Source organism: Rhinoraja longicauda, chromosome 8 (genome assembly GCF_053455715.1).
Source record: "Rhinoraja longicauda isolate Sanriku21f chromosome 8, sRhiLon1.1, whole genome shotgun sequence".
Taxonomy (NCBI): domain Eukaryota; kingdom Metazoa; phylum Chordata; class Chondrichthyes; order Rajiformes; family Arhynchobatidae; genus Rhinoraja; species Rhinoraja longicauda.
This window is the reverse complement of record NC_135960.1, coordinates 59,952,393-59,973,943: the sequence shown is the minus strand read 5'-3', so window position 1 is coordinate 59,973,943 and position 21,551 is coordinate 59,952,393. Positions and strand designations below refer to the sequence as shown.

At 38.7% G+C, this 21,551-nt stretch overlaps 1 protein-coding gene across 14 annotated transcripts in view; it reads right to left on the bottom strand.

Annotated features, from left to right (window-relative positions):
- Positions 1-6,809: 6,809 nt before the first annotated feature.
- The window catches only part of gulp1b (GULP PTB domain containing engulfment adaptor 1b), a 303,142-nt gene continuing 288,400 nt past the window's right edge, over positions 6,810-21,551 (bottom strand). For all 14 annotated transcript variants that reach the window (XM_078404086.1, XM_078404078.1, XM_078404091.1 and 11 more), the window contains 3 exons: positions 19,514-19,649; positions 18,813-18,907; positions 6,810-8,890 (listed from right to left, as the gene is read on the bottom strand). In XM_078404086.1, the coding sequence (XP_078260212.1) occupies positions 8,819-8,890; positions 18,813-18,907; positions 19,514-19,649 (303 nt within the window). In that variant the 3' untranslated portion in view covers positions 6,810-8,818. The remainder of the gene's footprint in view (positions 8,891-18,812; positions 18,908-19,513; positions 19,650-21,551) is intronic.

Below are 21,551 nucleotides of genomic sequence, written 5' to 3'. Positions count from 1 at the left end.
GTCTGTTGGTCAAGAAGTCCAGCTACCAGTTGCAGATGGCACCCCCAAGGCCAAGATTCAGAGGTTTAGGAATGAGCTTACTCAATATTATGGCATTGAAGGCTGAAGTAGACCGGTTATTTACCTTTGTACAAACACAAGCTGAAGCAAATAGGTCACCAATAAATACATAAGACCTCTGGCAATAAATTCCTCTTGAATATGTTCATCAAATATTTGCAAGCTTGTTGCTGTCACAACACAATGTGGGAATGTAAGCAGTGATTAGAATGCAAAGCAGCTTCAAAAGGCTAAGTCATACATGGAAATAGGCCCTTCGGCCCAAGCTGATCAAAATGCCCCAACTACACATCCCACCTGCTCGTGATTCACCCATATATTCCTCTAAACCTTTCCTATCCACGTATCTATCAAAATATCTTTTAAATGCTGTTATACTACCTGCCTCAACTACCTCCTCTGGCAGCTCGTTCCATATATTCACCATCCTCTGTGTTAAAAAGTTCCCCTCAGGTTCCTATTAAGTCTTTCCCTTCTCACGTTAATCCTATGTCCTCCGGTTCTTGATTCCCCTACTCTTTGTTAAAAGACTATGTGCATCTGTGGTCGGGCAACCACAGATGCACATCAGCAGATGGAATGTGATGGTAAATGTTAAATTGTCCACTTTGGCAAAAAAATGAAATGCTGTGTATTTATTTTTAAATATTTAGAGACTGGAAAATGTTCAAAGGGACCTGGGTGTTCTTGTACACAAAGCACTGAAAGCCAAAATGCTTAGCCGTCAAGAGTTAAGGAAAGCAAATTGTATGTCAGTGTTAATTGCAATGGATTGAGTTAAGATATTGAGTTAAGATATCTTACTACAATTGTACAGGCACTAAAGAGTCTCTGTGGGTTCTTAATATGTGGTCCTGAGGTTCTTAATACGATCCAGAATGTTCATTCTCCACTTAAAGTGGTAATAGGATGGAGATTCCGTGCAGTCAGTGGGGGTGTTGCTGTTCATCAAAGAAGCCTTGCACACAATCTTGATTTTGTTTTCCTCCATCCACCTGGTAATATGGTCCCACAACAGATTTCAGAATAGAGCATCAGTTTCAGGAGTCTTGTACTGGGAATGTGAACACCATAGTCTGTCCAGCAGAGCCACCTGAGAATAACTAGAACTTCAAACCTAAGGATGTTAGACTGGAGGCGTCATTGACGTTGGTTCACGTATCATCGTAGTGATGTTGTAGGATTTTATGGAGGCATCATGATTGATATTTTTCCAGTGCCTTTAGATGTAGGTTGTCCAAGTGTCTGAAGTGCTGGGATCATGAGGTGACTGTGAGTTTTGTGCCCTGCATGGATATCTTGATCCTCGTCATCTTTTCCTCATCAACTAAAGAACTGAAGGCGATGACGAATTTCGTAATTTTTGCCTGTTGTTGCCAATAGGTGGTTTGGTCCAGTTGTGGAGCCAGTGCTGGGGATCGGAACTCTGGGCCAGAAGTACAGTTTGAGGCGGATGTCGGTAAGGTGGGTATTTGTACAGAGGATCGGGGCTCTGGTTGCTGTTGGGTGGGATGCGAGGGGAAATGTAGTAGACAAGAGCTTTAGATGCCAACACCACAACGTGTTAACACCCATCCATTCATACCTGGATGTCAAGAGTCAAGAGTCAAGAATCTAGTCAAGAGTGTTTAATCATTGTATGTATCGACTGGCAAAGGAACATTGAAATTCTTACTTGCTGCAGCTTAATAGGCCACGTAAATGCAATAACATACAGTTAAAGATATAATAATCATAACACAATAAATTATTAATTGTAATACTAGGTACCCATAATTGTGCAAAACCAAAGTCTGTAGTGCAGGATGTGAGTGAACAATGTTAATAATTGATATGACCTTGCATAGAGATAACATACTACTGTAATGTTCCCCAGCTGAAGCTACTGTAACCCAATCTAACTGTTTAATATACTTTCCTGTAGTACCCTTACTGCTGCAACTACTTGGCTAAGTTTAGGAAATGCAATTAAACGTGAATTGCATTTCTGCCGTACACCAAATTAACTCCCACATTATAGCAGAAAAATAACTATACTTACTCAACAGTTACTTTCTCAAGACCATTTGATGAGGAATCAATAGATGTGAATTATTCGACCTACATTTTTAAAAACGTTTATTGGAAAATGGAGACTTTACAACTAATAAACATTACAAGGATGTACTGTACTGTGGGTATACTGCACTGTAAATGTACTGTACTGATGCTCTCTTATCATTTCCCATTATCACAGTTGTGTGCCTTTTTCATCTGTTTCTTTGGAATTCCTCACTGACGGTTTGCACTCATGCTCCTTATCACCTGAACTGGCTTCATCAATCTTCATATAGTATTTTGTTCCACTCCTCCCCCCAGATCTGTGTTGAAAACTGTAAACTCTCCACTTTCCCCTCAGTTTGAAGAACACCCAAAATTGACTGTTGAATGTTGACTGCTTTCTCATTCCACAGATGCTGCTTTACTGGCTGAATTCTTCCAATGTTTCTGCTTTTGTTACTGTACTGTAAACTTGATCTGTCTCCATCTTCCAAACAGAGGAAAAATACACATATGCATCTCTGAAGCAATATTAACTTGCTTGATTCAGCACAATCTTTATGTATATTCAATAGTACCAGATACTGGTATAACATTGAAAGAATTAGCAATCTAAATTATATTTTACTGGAGTTTTTCACAAAATCAAATGTGTTTATTCACTCACAAGCAGTTATGTCAAATGATACTTAAACAAGTGTTATTATCCCATCTCTACAGTGACAAATTGCAATTAAATTTCCGAACAAGAAATGGTTTGAAAGAGAACATTTATATGCATTTAAATTTTACACGTAAAATTAGCTATTTTTGGTTAAAATCTGTGACTACAGAATAACATGAGACGCACCTTGCTTTTTCAAAGAATTAATAACAAGTCACTGATAACATAAACAGTGATACATTATGCCATCTTCACAAGTATAAACTGCATAAGAAAAATATTGGCAAATATACGGATCTTGCTGATAAATAGGATTTGAAGCATTTAGACATTCAAAGTGATTAAACTTTAAGAGAAAAATAGCTTTTGATACAGAGACAGGTACGAATAGGAAGACTTTGTAGATATGCATATTGCAAACAAGAAAGTTATGTGAAATACTGGCAAAGCATACAGCTACATTTATTATCATTCATAAAAATACTTCAATTATCTAAAGGGAATGCCAGATTTAAATGAACCATCCTCATTGCACATCTTCTTTACTTGTATAGTGTTGAAGAAATAGACATACTACACTTAAGATAATGTACCTTAGATCTATACTTTGATTATATCAATAACCTGGGAGGATAATAAACAACTATAATAATATGTAGAGATCAAGTTGCAATTATTGCTTAATTGTGATCTGTTTAAGTTTTTTTAAGTACCAGAAAGTTCAAAGTTAGTGTGATTTGATTCATGCTTGAGAAGAAAATGGCTTCAGTTAAACTTGGAAGTCAACAAGGAATTGCCCAGAAGCGGGGGAACTAGGTGCTTCCGATGGTCACTAACATGATTTACACTGAGGAGCATAGTGCTGAGAACATATGGGCCCTTATTCCTTTGGACCTACATTGGTAATGGAAATCTATATGTGCATGAGTGTGCATGCAGGTGATTTGTTTGTGGTGGTGGAGGATATGTTTGAGATTTGATAATATAATCAAAATAACCAGAGAATTTAGATTCACTCCAAATGTGGGCTGAACTATGCAGGTGAGATTTAAGATACAAGTGATTTTAAAAAACCCCACACATTTAAAGAAAGATATTGTATGAGTTCAAGGAAAGGTTGAGAAGTAAAATTATGCTACAATAATCCAATTACTGCAGATCATCAATCAGACTGGGTTCTACAGCCAAATCAGTGGAGTGTCAGTTTAACGCTAAGTATCTGTATATGTTACGTGTATGCTAAGCCTACCACGACTCTAAGTGTACCAAGTCCAGGCTTCCTAATATTTTACTGGTGTATTGCGTTCACATCCAGTTGGAAGTTCAAACAGGTCAAATGCTTTGGTAGCATCATCAATGGCAACCTCTATTCGAGAAAGGAGGAATAAGCAAAACTACCAGGTTAACAGTTTCAAAGAAGCTGAATGAGAATTGGACACGCATATAGGATATTAATTGGAATAGAACAATATTTTCAAAGTCAATTACTGACAATTATTGCCATTAAATGGTAAATGGATTAATGTAATAAATTATATTTTCGTATGAGAAATAATTTGGAGTGTAGGAGGCTGAGGGATGATCTTATTGAGGTATACAAGATCATGAGGAGCATGGATAAAGTGAACACCCATGGTCTCTTTTCCAGGGTAGAGTGTAGATCTAGAGGGCATAGTCCTAAGATGAAAGGGGAGAGATTTAAGAGGAACCTCAGGGGAAATGTTTTCTCTCAGCGGACAGTCCAAGACTGGAATGAGCTGCCAGAGAAAACTTTAGAAGTGGATACAATCGTTATTTAAAAAATGTATTTGGACATCTAAAGGGATAGGAAGGGTTTAGAGGGCTATGGGCCAAATGCAGGCAAATAGAACTACCCAGTATGCCCACTTGGTGGGCATGGACAAGGTGGGTCAAAGGCCACATGACTAACTGTTATCTAATGTGGCACGAGATATGGCAGCAGAGACAACATCTCTGATGGATGCAACACATGTATCCATACAAGAATGAATAGACTTTCTAACTATGTCTATGTTACTTTGTTTAAGTTACAAATGCCTCTGAAAGAATAAATCCAATTTTGCTGGCTTTGCCGACCATAAGTAGTTGAGTTTATATGCTAAGGATCTGCCTTTCTGCCAAAAGTTCCAATGTTAACCTGGTCTTCAGAGTAGGCATGAATCTCAGCTACAGTTAGAACATAGAACAGTATAGCACAGGAATGGGCCCATTGGCCCACAATGTTTGTGCCGAACATGATACCAAGTTAAACTGATCTCATCTGCATGTACATTGTCCATATCCCTCTATTCCCTGCACTTCCATGTGCCTATCTGAAAGCCTCTTAGACATCACTATTGTATCTGCCTCCACCAGCACCCTATGTTCCAGGCCCCCACACCTCCCCTCGTTAAAAACTTGCCTTGCGCATCTCCACTAAACGTCCCCCCTCTCACCTTGTAGTTATGCCCTCTAGTATTGGATATTTCCACCCTGTATAAAAGGTTCTGACTGTCTACCCTATTGATGCTACTGATGAAATGGTATCTTTCATAAATTGTAGATCAGACTCTGATACCTATTTTGACAATGATGTATACATGGGAATATCTTATATTTTTCCAAACCAGGATAAATTAGCAAGAAGAGATCCCTTGCAATGCCTTAATTCCTCAATTATCCTTTCTCACCTTCCAACCAGCCAGCTTTTCCCATAGATGAGAGACCAATAGGATCTGTGAAATGTGACTCAAAAGACAGGGACGGGTTACTGATTGTGGATGATCTGCAATGATCACGGGGAATGGTTGTGCTGGCTCAAAGGGCCGAATGGCCTACTCCTGCACCTCCTGCAGGAAATGGTTTTGGGTAGACTGATGGGACTGAAGGCTGATAAATCCCCAGGGCCTGATGGTCTGCATCCCAGAGTACTTAAGGAGGTGGCTCTAGAAATAGTGGAAGCATTGGAGATCATTTTTCAATGTTCTATAGATTCAGGATCAGTTCCTGTGGATTGGAGGATAGCAAATGTTATCCCACTTTTTAAGAAAGGAGGGAGAGAGAAAACGGGGAATTATAGACCAGTTAGTCTGACATCAGTGGTGGGGAAGATGCTGGAGTCAATTATAAAAGACGAAATTGCTGAGCATTTGGATAGCAGTAACGGGATCATTCCGAGTCAGCATGGATTTACGAAGGGGAAATCATGCTTGACAAATCTACTGGAATTTTTTGAGGATGTAACTAGGAAAATTGACAAGGGAGAGTCAGTGGATGTGGTGTACCTCGACTTTCAGAAAGCCTTCGACAAGGTCCCACATAGGAGATTAGTGGGCAAAATTAGGGCACATGGTATTGGGGGTAGGGTACTGACATGGATAGAAAATTGGTTGACAGACAGAAAGCAAAGAGTGGGGATAAATGGGTCCCTTTCGGAATGGCAGGCAGTGACCAGTGGGGTACCGCAAGGTTCGGTGCTGGGACCCCAGCTATTTACGATATACATTAATGACTTAGACGAAGGGATTAAAAGTACCATTAGCAAATTTGCAGATGATACTAAGTTGGGGGGTAGTGTGAATTGTGAGGAAGATGCAATAAGGCTGCAGGGTGACTTGGACAGGTTGTGTGAGTGGGCGGATACATGGCAGATGCAGTTTAATGTAGATAAGTGTGAGGTTATTCACTTTGGAAGTAAGAATAGAAAGGCAGATTATTATCTGAATGGTGTCAAGTTAGGAGGAGGGGGAGTTCAACGAGATCTGGGTGTCCTAGTGCATCAGTCAATGAAAGGAAGCATGCAGGTACAGCAGGCAGTGAAGAAAGCCAATGGAATGTTGGCCTTCGTAACAAGAGGAGTTGAGTATAGGAGCAAAGAGGTCCTTCTACAGTTGTACCGGGCCCTGGTGAGACCGCACCTGGAGTACTGTGTGCAGTTTTGGTCTCCAAATTTGAGGAAGGATATTCTTGCTATGGAGGGCGTGCAGCGTAGGTTCACTAGGTTAATTCCCGGAATGGCGGGACTGTCGTATGTTGAAAGGCTGGAGCGATTGGGCTTGTATACACTGGAATTTAGAAGGATGAGGGGGGATCTTATTGAAACATATAAGATAATTAGGGGATTGGACACATTAGAGGCAGATAACATGTTCCCAATGTTAGGGGAGTCCAGAACAAGGGGCCACAGTTTGAGAATAAGGGGTAGGCCATTTAGAACGGAGATGAGGAAGAACTTTTTCAGTCAGAGGGTGGTGAAGGTGTGGAATTCTCTGCCTCAGAAGGCAGTGGAGGCCAGTTCGTTGGATGCTTTCAAGAGAGAGCTGGATAGAGTTCTTGAGGATAGCGGAGTGAGGGGGTATGGGGAGAAGGCAGGAACGGGGTACTGATTGAGTGATCAGCCATGATCGCATTGAATGGCGGTGCTGGCTCGAAGGGCTGAATGGCCTACTCCTGCACCTATTGTCTATTGTCTATTGTCTATTGTCTGTTGTCTATTGTCTAAAATGTTTCAATTTTCCACTAGTGGATGATTGCACTTGCGGGAGAGTCTAGGACTAGAGGTCATAGCCTCAGAAGGAATTTCTTTCGTCAGAGGGTGGTGAATCTGTGGAATTCTTCACCACAGAAGGGTGTGGAGGCCAAGCCAATGGATATTTTTTAAACAGAGAAAGATAGATTCTTGATTAGTACGGGTATCAGGGGTTATGGGGAGAAAGCAGAAGAATTGGGTTAGGAGGGAGAGATAGATCAGGCATGATTGAATGGCGGAGTAGACTTGGTGGGCCGAATAGCCCAATTCTGCTCCTAATACTTATGACCTAAAAGTTACAAAAACATTCAGGCATTATGTACACTGTCTGTTTCAGCATATAACCAAATTTGATGACCAAGTTAAAATTAGGGGTTTAGTTTCGCTAATGAAATGCCACAAAAGTTATATGAGCAGTCTGGTACAACATTTAAATATAAGTAATTAATCTTTCAAACACCAGTCAGGTTGAAGTTAGACTGGCAAAGAATTTACATTTGTATCACACCAAAGTACCCAAACAAAATCAAATTAGAATGTAACTTGAATACAATTTAGTTGGCTTAGCAGCAAAGTTTGGGCAACATATAATCCAGTTATTACATCCTCCTCCCAGGCAAAACACAAAAGTAATCACAAAGAAGTTTCTTTGTATCAAATTACTAATACTATTTTCAGCACACTACTGAAAAGTAAACATATAAAAATACACTCTTCTATGACGGGTAAACATAATAGTACAAAGGGAATATACAGGGTTTTTACAATGTGCAGTTATTCTTCCTAATAAAAATGTTGTTTAGTGGTGCTGATTCAAATCCTTAAGCATCACTATTATTCGCCCACCCCTCTTCATTGCTGCAAGTCTAACATTTGATGCTTGAACATATTAGATTCTCTGCCTCAGAAGGCAGTGGAGGCCGATTCTCCGGATGCTTTCAAGAGACAGTTAGATAGAGCTCTTAAAGATAGCGGAGTCAAGGGATATGGGGAGAAGGCCAGAACGGGGTACTGATTGTGGATGATCAGCCATGATCACAGTGAATGGCGGTGCTGGCTCGAATGGCTGAATAGCCTACTCCTGCACCTATAGTGTATTGTCTATTGTGTCACGAAATGCAGTTTACAAATACACAATGTAACCCTCCGCTGAAAATTATAGATAGAACAAAGCAAGATCATCATCTATTCATTAAGAAACCCTTTTGAAATCTGGATCCCCTCGATTTACTGATGTTTCTAATTCTAATGAGTTTTTTTGTTAAATGGGAGAATTAAAAGAACAGAAAGGGGCTTCATTAAATGTCAAACCAAACAAAGATTTGTGTTTTAACATTAATCTTGAACAACTTGCCTATGTTATATTTTCCTATGTAAAAGAAAAAAAACCCCAATGCAAGTAGAATTCAATTCTAATCTGCAATAGGAAGATTTTAAGAAACAGTACGGAAAACAAATAGCATTTTGGCACTTCACTGGCACTCTATGTTTTCAATCCAAATGTGCAAATATTTTGTTCCTTAATGTCAGCATCTGTCATCAAGAGGATCAAGCGAGAACACAGTGCCTTCTAGAGTCAGTCCCATTTTGAACCCCTCCTAAAAAGTGTAAAGGAAGAAAATGTTAAAATTATGGCAATTATAGCTATTGCTTTCAACAGCACACTAATAGCAATTAAACAATAAACACCAAAAACAAGCAGCTAGATTATATTAACGGTAATTTTATAATCCAGAAATATTCTTAATAAACTGGGGGCAAATCAACTTTAAAGAATAGTATAATGATTGTAAAATGATAATTATTTACCTAAAAATAAACTATGCAATATTTTCAGAACATCAATCATTTTGGCTCCCAATGTTGCAGACCTTTGATATATGGCAACTGAGGTGTAAATCTAATTCAAATGAATTGTCATCAAACTTGTAACTTTGGGCCAAAGGGAATTGGACCCTGCCCCACACTTCACTGTCATTGCTTTCTAGATGGCCACAGTCATACTGTTCCAGCTCCATGTATCTCAATGTCCAGCCAGCACCACTGTAGTGAAACAGAGCAGAGTCCTCGACAGTGGGGCCAGGCTGCAGGTGATGGAAACCAAGCGCACTTAGGAACAGACTTGTTTCCACATTTTGAAACAACTAATAACTTTAAAATATTTTAAATGAAAATAATTTAAATCTATGAATGGACAGTAGTTGAATCTTAATAACCACAAAATTAATGGAAAATTTGCCTTTTTACTGAAGGGTCAGTGAGACTATCATAGAGCCTTCATATTACTGAAGAATCACAGAGTGGAAACAGGCCCTTCGGCCCAACTTTGCCCACACCAGCCAACATGTCCCAACTACACTAGTCCCACCTGCCCGCGTTTGGTCCAGATCCCTCCAAACCTGTCCTATCCATGTAAGTAGTCTGAAGTAATGGATGCCTCAGCCATGGCTGACAGAAGGCTGAGGGGGCAGATGTGAAACACATTTGGCCCCTCTCCTCATTATGGAACCAGCTAAAGTAGCTGGGGAGACCAAATGCATTGCCATCTAACACTCAGTGCATTCTGTAACTCTGTGGTGCACCAGAAGCAAAAGATTCGGAATGTGCTGCTACCCACAATGCGGTTGAGTATTTACAAAACGATAATTGTACGTCTATTTATAATTTCTACGAATATGAACTTTTATGGATTAAAAGCTGATATAAATGTGATCTATGTGTGAGAGACTGTTGAGTATTACATTGCATTAATTTAATATAGCTACTCCTTCATGGATGTACCTGTGCATGAACACATTTGAACCATTTCCTTCTTGTGTGACAGGTGGAGCAGCCACTCAGGTTACCCAAGAGTAACTTGTGATTTTTATAATTTGATTACTTTTCACCTTCTAAAAGAATCTCTTTACATCAAGGTTAAAAATAAAACATGAATTAACTATACCTTTCGCTTTGAAAATTTTCATAATAAAGCTTTATCATTATAACTGATTCTGTTTATATAAATTTGACAGGGGGGGGGGGGAATATGACTGTGAGGATGCATTGTTGGTCAAACCAGTGCAAAAGGTAAGGAATTGTAAAGTCAGATTGCACTCAATCTCAAATCATTTTCTGGAACATTTAGCATTAGTCTCAACACATGCTGTGGTGGAGGAAGCCCTCGCGGAGAATGTGAAAACTCCACACACGGCCAGCACTCGAGGTCAGGACCAAACCCGGTCTCTGGTGCTGTGAGGCAACGGCTCTACCAGATGCACCACTGTGCTGACTGTTCTGTATCATCAGCAAATTTGGATATATTAATTTGAATATCTCATCCAAATCATTGATGTAGATTGTGAACAGCAGAGTCTAATATTGTTTCATCTCTTGTGTGGCTTTATTGAAGGAGATCTGAAGGCTCACGTTTACCACACAGGAGTTCTTACCTATTCTGCTTCCTGCAACCTCAAAACTAAAATTGTCAAACACTATTTCCCTTTCACAAATTCACAACAACTCTGCCTAATATTATTTTATAAGTGTCCCATTACAAATTCCTTCATAATAGATTTTGGCATTTTTCTTACGGCTGGTATCAGGCCTTCTTGACTATAATGCCTTACTTTCTCTCTCTCTCCCCTCTCCTAAATAGTTGTCACTATTGTTACCTTTCAATCTGTGGGATTTATTCCTGAATCTGTGAAATGTCGCAAATAATAATTACTGAATTCACAATCTCTCCGGTCATTTCCTTCACAACAGAGTCATACGTTTATGTCATGTTTATGAGGATTTATCTCCTTTCCGTCCCATTAATTTTTCAATTTTTTATCTTATTAATACTAATTTTATTTGGGCTGTACACCTATTAGTCATATTCACCAACTCTAGATTTCCTGTGCCGTCTTCCACAAAGATATGTATAAATATTTGCTTAATTGCTATGTCATTTTCCAACATAATTTCTCCTGTAAGAGACTCCAATATAACCTCTTATTTTCTTTTTAAAATATCTATAGGAGCTCTTACATTATGTATTTGTGTTTTTTGTTTCACTCACATATTCTTGCACTCTAGTTTCCTTTTCATTAGCAATGCGTGATCTTTTAGGCTGAATTCTTTAGGTTTTCATTCTTCTTTGGCAATGATATAAGCTTTTTGCTTTGTAGGAAAATAACTGCAGATGCTGGTTCAAATCGAAGGTATCACAAAATGCCGGAGTAACTCAGTGGGTCAGGCAGCATCTCACGAGAGAAGGAATGGGTGACGTTTCGGGTCGAGACCCTTCTTCAGACTGATGTCAGGGGGGGCGGGACAAAGAAAGGATATAGTTGGAGACAGGAAGACAGTGGGAGAACTGGGGAGGGGGAGAGGAAGAGAGGGACAGAGGAGCTATCTAAAGTTAGAGAAGTCTCCTGAGATGCTGCCTGACCCGCTGAGTTACTTCAGCATTTTGTGATACCTAAGCTTTTTGCTTTGATCAGCAAAAAATGGAGTCTGATCTGTAGGGTCCAAACTATTTAGTCTCTCTTGTTTGGATAACTCTTATCTCAGGAATTTGCTTGATAAATCTCCCTTGCCCAGCCCCAACTGTTACTATTTTTTTTCTTTTAGGCAAGGGGAACTAAACTTTATGCAATGATCCAATGGGGCCCAACCACCACCATAAACAATTGCTTCAAAACCTCCCAATTTGTAAACTCCACCCCATATGTAATTAAGGTGAAAATCCCGTGAAACCATTTTTGCCATTAGTGGTATTTTTTGACTGATGAAAATATTAGTTTTATGAATTAGATCGCAGTTATGCACACAGATGTCACTGATTTACTACCTGCTGGACTAAACAATAGGAGCATTTCCTCTCCACCTACAAGAAGTCAACCGAGCCTCTCGGGATTATTCAGAATGGCACAACTCTCCAATTAAGGGAAAATGTTGATTCAAAATCTACCACAACCAAGATAAACATGCACAAGTTTGGCCTTCCTGTCCGTTTTATTTCCTTGAACAGTTGCCTATTGCTGGTTCAGCCTTCCTTATTTGTCCTTGATGTGACCAGACATTATGGATGAAATGTGTATTCATGAACCAGATTCCTCAAAGATGATCCTTCTAGATTTGAAAACTTATTGGAGTCTGGTGATTTTGACATGAATGTTTATTTATTCTTCAGTATTCGAGGAATAAATGGAATAATAAGATAAATCTTGCAGTTTATTCTTGCACTGGCATGATAGCTAACTGGTGATTTATAAGTCACTAAAAGAGCAGAGGATAGCTCACAAAAAAGATGAAGAGGACTGTACAATCTCTCAGAATAGCATTAAATCTTGTAAAGTCACATGTGTGGCCATGCACATTTTGTAAGAGAAATCAAAACAGAGATTAAGAGAGTGAGTGAAGTACTGTGCGATCTAGGCATGAATCACAAAAAGCTGGTATCACAAAATGCTGGAGTAACTCAGTGGGTCAGGCAGCATCTCAGGAGAGAAGGAATGGGTGACGTTTAGGGTCGAGATCCTTCTTCAGTCTGAAGAAGGGTCTTGACCCGAAACGTCACCCATTCCTTTTCTCCTGAGATGCTGCCTGACCCGCTGAGTTACTCCAGCATTTTGTGATACCTTCGATTTATACCAGCATCTGCAGTTATTTTCCTATCCAATCACAAAAAGCTAGTCAGCAAGTCCAACAAGTACTCATGAGAGCAAACCATATTTTGGCCTCCATTACACAGGGGATGGAATTTGAAAATAGGTATGTTTTGTTGGAATTGTGCAGGGTATTGGTGAGTTCTCAAATGTCCCTCATTTTTATTGCAGTTTTGGTCCCCATACCTTATTAAAAAAATGGTAACATTGGAGACAGTACAAAGGAGATCCACTAGACTACCTCCTGGGATGCAATAGTTGTCCTATCATAAGAGACTAAATAGTTTGGCCTGAAATCCTCCGAGTTTAGAAGAATGAGGGGTGACCTTATTCAAACATATCAGATTCTTGACGTTAGGATGGTTTCATTCGTGGAGTGTTTCAAACAAGGAAACATAACTACGAGCTAAGAGGCAGGTTATTTAAAATGGAGATATGTAGACATTTATTCAGCTTCCACCATCTACTTCCCTTCTACCACCCAAATTCTCTGCCCTGACAGATGGTGGAAGCTGAATTATTTGAAATGTTTAAAGTACAGGTTGATAAATATTTAATAGCTTGAGGCACAGAGTGGGTTGCAGAAATGGCACAGAAGACAAGTTGAGGCTAGCAAAGATAGGCCATGATCATATTGAACAATGGGGCAGGTTTGAAGGGTCTGATGACCCATTTGTTCGTACTCTTGTGTTCTTCATTTGCAAATCATTTTCAAATCATTTTCCAATCTATCGAAGTAAAAAAATCTATCCAATTTATCTAGGTAGTAATAGCTAGGAACAATTTGGCATGTGGGAGATTCTATTCAATCTATTTCATAGCTGGGGGAAACAATTGGGTATACAGCAAACTAAAATATAACCAGAATATATATGCTTGAATTAACAGTGAATCACATCTCAAATCACCAGTCAGCTCACTCTGCATGGTTTTAATAAAATAATTTCTTTCAGGGAAGATAATTAACACATAGTAAAACATTACCAGGACAATCGAATTGCAAGAGAAATGGGCAGATGTTAAATGGGTTGTTTTTCCAATAAAGTGAGATGATAGTCACATAGTCTTTGATATCTCATTCTGTATTGGGGATTTTCTTTTCCTCGTCAAATGATGAACAATACAAGTAAAATGAAACATGTAAAACTTACATCCAGCATACATATAAATAAGCAATAAATCAAAGTACAATGTACCAACCATCGCTGACGCTGCTAGGCATATGTGGTAAGCGTAAGAAAAGAATAAACAAAATTACATTGCAATACAGTAAAACCAACCGAATGACATTTCATGATTATTTATTTGCTTTTGGATAATTGATGATTACAACTCATCATAAAATGTTATTAACATCTGCTGTAAAGAAAGAATTATTCATTAAAGAGTATTATTGATGCGCTTGGCTTCTTAAAGAATATTAATTATATATACAGTTCCAAGAGAATGTTTGACGTTAGACTACTTAAAATAACACATATTTTGTGCATTCCATTGTTAGTTGGAAGTTTAAACACATCACATACAAAATTGCCACGAACACTGTTCCACGAAGGAATTTATAGCAAGTTCACCTTAGATCCACAACCATGTATAAAAAAGTTCATTTAACTCCTTGGAGTATTTTAAAATTAATTGAAAATGTTTTTCAAATTACAAACTACGTTGACCATTAAACAATCTGTCTAATAAATATAGAATTATAGAATTATGATTAACAGACTAAAGCTTTGAACAGCAAAAAGATTGAAATTAGATTTTAACAAAAAAGTTACAACAGATTAGAAACAGACTTGGGTTAATGAGCTTTCGAGGTAGAGAAAATAAAACTTGTTTTAAAGGAAATAAATCTATCATGCCTGATCTTGGGGTTACAAAATTTTTGTTCATTACTTTAATGTTTACTTCCAGAGAAACATAAATAAAGTGGTGCAGAAACGGATCACCTTCATTCTAACATAGCTAAAGTTAAAAATTCATAGAAACGTAGAAACATAGGAAACTAATTTGATTCCAGCAGATAATTTTGATTCCAGCAGATAATCATTAGAATCTAATTTGATTCCAGCAGGTAATTTTATTTTCTTGCCAAAAAAGTGAATACACTTTCAAAGAACACAAAGTGATGGAGTAACTCAGGTCAGGCATAGATCATCTAAGGAGGACATGAATAGGTGACATTTCGGGCAGGATCATTCTTCAGACTGAAGAAGGGACCGAACCTGAAATGTCACAATTCCATGTCTTCCAGAGATGCAGCCTGACCCGCTGAGTTACTCTAGCATTTTGTGTTCTATGCAAGATTCCAGCATCTGCAGTTTCTTGTGTCTCCATTTTAATGCGCTTTGAACTTTTCTCATATGTCCTACTTGGATGAAAGAACTATATTGTAGGCGATCTTTCCTCCCATCCAAGGCAGTAAATACAAAAGACAGTTTGACTGACTCTCTTGCCAGGAGATTATGTCTGTAAAATTCCACCACTAACACCCCATTATCTATTTAGCCAGAGTTGAGCTTCTGTCATGAATCAAACACACAGACCCATTTGGGTATCCATCACACCTTATTTCACCTCAACAGCAGGATGCAAATTCTGAAAGGATTGGACAGGCCAGATGCAAGAAAAATGTTCCTGATGTTGGGGGAATCCAGAACCAGGGGGTCACAGTTTAAGGATAAGGGGTAGGCCATTTAGGACTGAGATGAGGAAAAACCTTTTCACCCAGAGAGTTGTGAATCTGTGGAATTCTCTACCACAGAAGGCAGTGGAGGCCAATTCACTGGATGTTTTTCAAGAGAGAGTTAGATTTAGCTCTTAGGGCAAAAGGAATCAGGGTATATGGGGAAAAAGCAGGAACGGGTTACTGATTTTAAAAGATCAGCCATGATCATATTGAATGGCGGTGCTGGCTCAAAGGGCCGAATGGCCTACTCCTGCACCTATTTTTCAATGTTTCTATTTTTTCTTCTATGTTTCAATGGATTCTAAAAATCAGGAGGCATTAATGAGTCTGATTGTGCGTCAATTGCACTGGACCGGAACTGGTTCTGGTTGGGAGTTCAAAACTAGGCCAGGGAATTACATATATTAAACTGTCAAAGAGTAATAACAATTGGGAAGACGGCTGCCACATGACTTGTTCAATGGGAGAGATCCAAAGGAATTTAATTATTAGATGGAATGGATCAAGAGATTTACTGGAATTTATATAAACATTGGCTTGAGCCAATAAGCCAAAATTGCAAGGAACTGCCAGTGATTTTATAAGGATCAAAGTTTCTCCAAAGGTTTTTATAAAATGTGTAAGACAGTGAAAATAGTTTATCCATGTAATTGACAGTATATCAATCATTTAAAACTAGCACCTCAAATTTTATTGAGTTGTTAATATGCACTTTCTCAAAATGGAAATTCATTCTACTGCAATCAATAGAATGGATGTTAGCATCATTATCAACTGAGTCAAGTCTAATTATCAATTTTAAAATTTAGGATTGCCAGTTTTTTTGTTAACTGTAGGGAACAGTAGACTGACATATAGTTAAATGACAGATCAGCTGAATAGTGAACAGGTTCAAGAGGTCAATATGCACACTCATGTACCAAAGATGACTGATCCACTCATTCCCCCAGTGAATGAAAGACAAACGTTACATATGAAGAAGACCTCAATTAACTTTTCAATTTCCAAATTCCCATTAGAAATTCAATTTGGAATGGGGCTTTAACTACTGCTGGATTTGGTCTTCATCCATGAATGTGAACCATTCCTGAATGACAGAAGTGCAGCACTTTTAAAGCCCATACCCATGCTGCAACATTGAATATCGTGTTGATCATTGAGTAGTTTCAACTGTGTATTGCATGCTGATTGGTTACACTGCCTCTCCATGCAAAAGAGGTAAACCACAAGGACATGTGTTACAGAAGATGGTGCCTGAAAACGTGACCGGTGTGTCGAAAGGAACTGCAGATGCTGGTTTTATCCGAAAATAGACACAAAAAGCTGGAGTAACTCAGCGGGCCAGGCAGGATCTCTGGAGAGAAGGAATGGGTGACATTTCAGGTCGAGACCCTTCTTCAGATTGAAAATCACAGGAAAGGGAAGTGAGAGATATCGGCGATAATGTAGAGGGATATAGAACAAATGAATGAAAGATATGCAAAAAAGTAAGAATGATGAAGGAAACAAGTAATTGTTATTTGTAGCTAGGTGAGAATGAAAAGCTGGTGTGACTTGGGTGGGGGAGGGGTGGAGAGAGAGGGAAGGCAGAGGTTACTTGAAGTTAGAGCAATCAATAATCATACCACTGGGCTGTAATTTGCCCAAGTGAAATATGAGATGCTGTTCCTCCAATTTGCGTTTGGCCTCATTGATAATGGAGGAGGCCTAGGACAGTGTGGGAATGGGAAAGGGAATTAAAGTGTCTAGCAATGGGGAGAAGAGTCTGGACCCGAAACATCTGCCTTCAACCACTGGTCACCCCACCCTCTGTCTCCTTTCTCTGTTCGTTTACTTATTTATCTATTTATTCACTTCCCTATGTTCTCTAAATCCTTGTAAAGCGTCTTTGAGTATATGAAAAGCGCTATATAAATGTAATGTATTATTATTATTATTATTATCACCCATTCCTTCTCTCCAGAAATGCTGCCTGTGCCGCTGAGTTACTCCAGCTTTTTGTGTCTGAAATGTGACTGGTGGTGGAACAATGCTGTGATGTTGAATGATGTGCTGGATGAAGAGGTTGGTCGGGTGAAAGGTCCAAGGTAATTCTACCTCTGACCCATCAAGGCCCTCCCACACATCCCCTACCTTTCACTCACTTGCTGATCCTACTGGCTAGTCTATTCCTCTCCCTAATGTTCCCATCTGCCCACCATCCCTTCCTTATCTGGCTCTACACACCACTCTTTATAAAAATCAGATTCTATAATCTCTATTGTCCCCACTTATCACCTCCCAACCTCCGTTACCATCTCCAACCTCCTGTCCTCACACCTACCCGCACCAGTTTCCATTGGTAAATCAGCCCCTCCTCAATGATTCCATTTATCAGCTCCTGCCTCACCTGTCACCTTTTAATAAATACCTCTCTGTCCCGATGCAGCGTCTCGACTGGACTTATCAACATTCCTTTGCCTCCAGAGATGCTGAGTTTCTCCAGCAAATTGTTTGTTATTTCAGATTTCAGCATCTGCAGCCTCTTATATTTCCCTCTTATTTTTTGGTTAGATCTACTTGCAATCCATATAAAACAGAAGACCTTGCAAACAATAGAATCCACGTGCACTGTATCAGAGTTGACATTACTGATACTGAAAAGAACATGCATGGAAAGAGGCATTTTAAAATGTACCCTGTATAACCATGAGGCTATCTCCTTGGTCAGGTGTGACACCGCCTCCCTAAACTGTAAGAAAACAATCCTGCATTCTGCATTTTGTGGAATTGTGAAGCTAAACATATTTTGCAATAACAATTTGCCGTGTAAATCTCTTTTAGCAATTAAGCATTCCTGTTAGATATTTAGAACATGGTTTCAATCCCCCCCCCCCCCCCCTATATTTTATACTTTTATATCACAGTTTCATTTGTTTTTTAAAATTTTTTTGGAGTGTGCACATTTTCTCTGTGCTGTACGTGGTACTGTAGAGATTCCTCTTTAAAAACAATGCACCAAAATTGTTGATCTCTGGTAACTTTTCAGGTATTAATAACCTTGTAACATGGAGTGGCTGCACTCCTCACACTTCGCAACACAGTGAATAAATTAACTTAATACTTTTGATTCCAGACTTGATTTTCAGATTACAATGTCACATTCTTAATGACTAAAATAAAACGGACAATTGTTCAATACACAACTAGGTTATTCACCTGCATTTCATCCAGTTTGGACTGAATGTCTGGTGGGAAATCTCCGCCAACTGAGATGAAAGGATCAAATGGCTCCGCGCCAAAAATATCTTTTTCTGAAAATGATAATAAAGAATGTTTTTAGCCTTGGGAAAATTCAACATCATTATCACCATTCAACCTCTTGCCCTCTCACCCACCCTCACCAGTCTCCATTGGCATATCAGCCCCTCCTCAATTGATTCCACTTTTAAGATGCTGCCTCACCTTCACCTCTCAATACTGGATATTTCCCCTCTCCACTCTCTGTCCCGATGCAGGGTCTTGACTCGACATATCAACTATCCCTTTGCTTCCTCAGAAGGTTTGAGAAGGGTTGCTCTTATTGAGATTACAGACCATATTTTAAGCACTAATTATTTTGGGATTAGCTGCTAACATTAACTTCTGATAAAAAATCTATTTACTTGCAAGTTGCAAGATTAAATAATTCTTTGCAGCCTTCTACTTTGACTCGACTATGAAAAATAACAGTTAATAACTCAACAATCGGTAATCCAGAAAGTGGCACATTTTCATACACGAAAGTCTCAGTAATTTTGGTTGCTTATAGCAATCCAAGGTAGTGCATTTTGCAATGAAACACGAACGCAGGCGAATAATGAGCAGCAAAATATTTCAAATTAATCCAAAATTATATATGTCTAATTTCCACAACTCACTGGCCTCCGATGATCTAACGGGTAAAGGAGGAAGTTCTGTGCCATTACTGGATGGTATTGGTAAAAGAGGCGATGCCGGTGAAAATGGGACCATGTCAAATAGGTCCGTGCTTGGAGACTGAGGAGCCATGACGCCCTATAGAGAAATTAGGAAGAATACAATTATTAACACTGTAGATCATTTTATCACCTTGAAAGGTAACTAATGTTTAATATTTTAGTTCAAACAAACCATGCAATAAAAAACACCACCACAACAATAACAACACTCGAACAGAAACTTGAAGCATCTTGATGGATGAAATGAAATGCACCGAAGTAACGTGTGGATTTAGAAGCAAAGTTAAAAACTATAGAATATTCCACAAATTCATTCTGAAGAGAACTAACAAAGCTCTTATTTGTGAACTCAAATTCATTGGGACTTCCTTCTTTATAATGAAAGCTTAAATTATTGCTCTTTGTTGCCTGGAGTAATGAATCCAGTAAGATTATGGCTAATTAAGGGTATCAAGGACATAGAATCACAGCAAGTAAACAGAGGTGCACATCAGTGACAAAGAGGTAATTAGTGCCAGTACAGATTCGAGGAACTGAATGGCTTATTCCTGTTCTTATGAGGAATAGAAAACAAAAAGATGGGAATTCTTTACGAGGAACAGTTTTTCCAATAATATTTAAGACTTTAAATAAATATGTAATATGTTTTCACAGGAGCAATTCTTACAAGAGTGAAGCTGCTGTAGTTTAATTCACCCTGGGAACAGTAAAGCTTTCGGAAATGAAATTTACACTATGTTTTCTAATTGCTATAACGTTAAGAAAAATATATTTGAATGTGCATTTTGATTTTCTGTAGCTCCGGAATAGGTTTTCTATCTTGAGCAATTACAATGTAGACCTCAATCAAGCTTTTAAGAGGGTGTTTGTCTGGAACGCACAGGTATTCTATGTACTTGAACACCAGATATGTAATTGAATATAATATTTAAAAACACCAAGACTTTTTTTTCAAACCTAATCATAGTTTTCTCCTCAAATTATTCACTCTTCCCCTATCTGCTTGATTCAGTGATTCAGGTGTCAAAATGCTCAATGCCTTTGAAAGCTTTGATTGTCAGACTGCCACATATTTAGCAAGTTTACTTTCTTGTTTATTTCATTCCACATAGAGTGCTACAGCATGGAAACAGGCCCTTCGGCCCAACTTGCCCATACCAGCTAACATGTCCCAGCTACACTAGTCCCATCTGCCATGTTCGGCCCATATCCCTCCAAACACGTCCTTTCCATATACGTTTTCTCCCTCCAAACATGTCCCTTTTCTCCTCCACAGTGTCATTCAGGTTCTACTCATTTTTAAAAAATCTTTAAAATTTTAAAAGCATTTAGGTCTATCTAATGGCAGTTGGCATTAAATGTCTTGTGACAACAAATTATAACCTGTCTAACAAAGCCACATATAATATGTATGGTGTATCTAAAGGACATACTGAATTGTCTCACATTATTTCATGAAAACCACAACTCAAGTTTAGAACAAGTATAGATTAAAACAGTAGCCTAGTAATTGTAAATACAATAAGAAATTCTTGACGTGTTTATGTTTCCTTAAATCTTTGCATGTGAATATGTGGCTCTTAACTCTTGCACAAGTTGATGGTCCCTGTTGTGTAATCCATAGTGAAAAATGAAGAGTCTAAACATGCAGCCAGGGGCGAATGCACCACTGAAAAACGATCAACTGTGGACTTTTTGTTTTGCAGATAGATCTCCTGATATTGATTTGCTGGTTTGTGCTTTTCCAATGCAAAAGGACAAGACTTTGCTTTTTGGTCAGAGCAGACCCACCAACAAAATAACGTAAAGAAAACCCCATCATGACCTGACATGGCACAGGCCATTGCCAGCTGTTGAAGATGCCAATAACCTTGTTTTCTGAATGTCACCAGCATTCAGAAGCTCTCACAAAATATAAAAATCAAAAAGATTATTAAAAAATAAGAAGATTAAAGAAATCTCAATTGAATACACTATC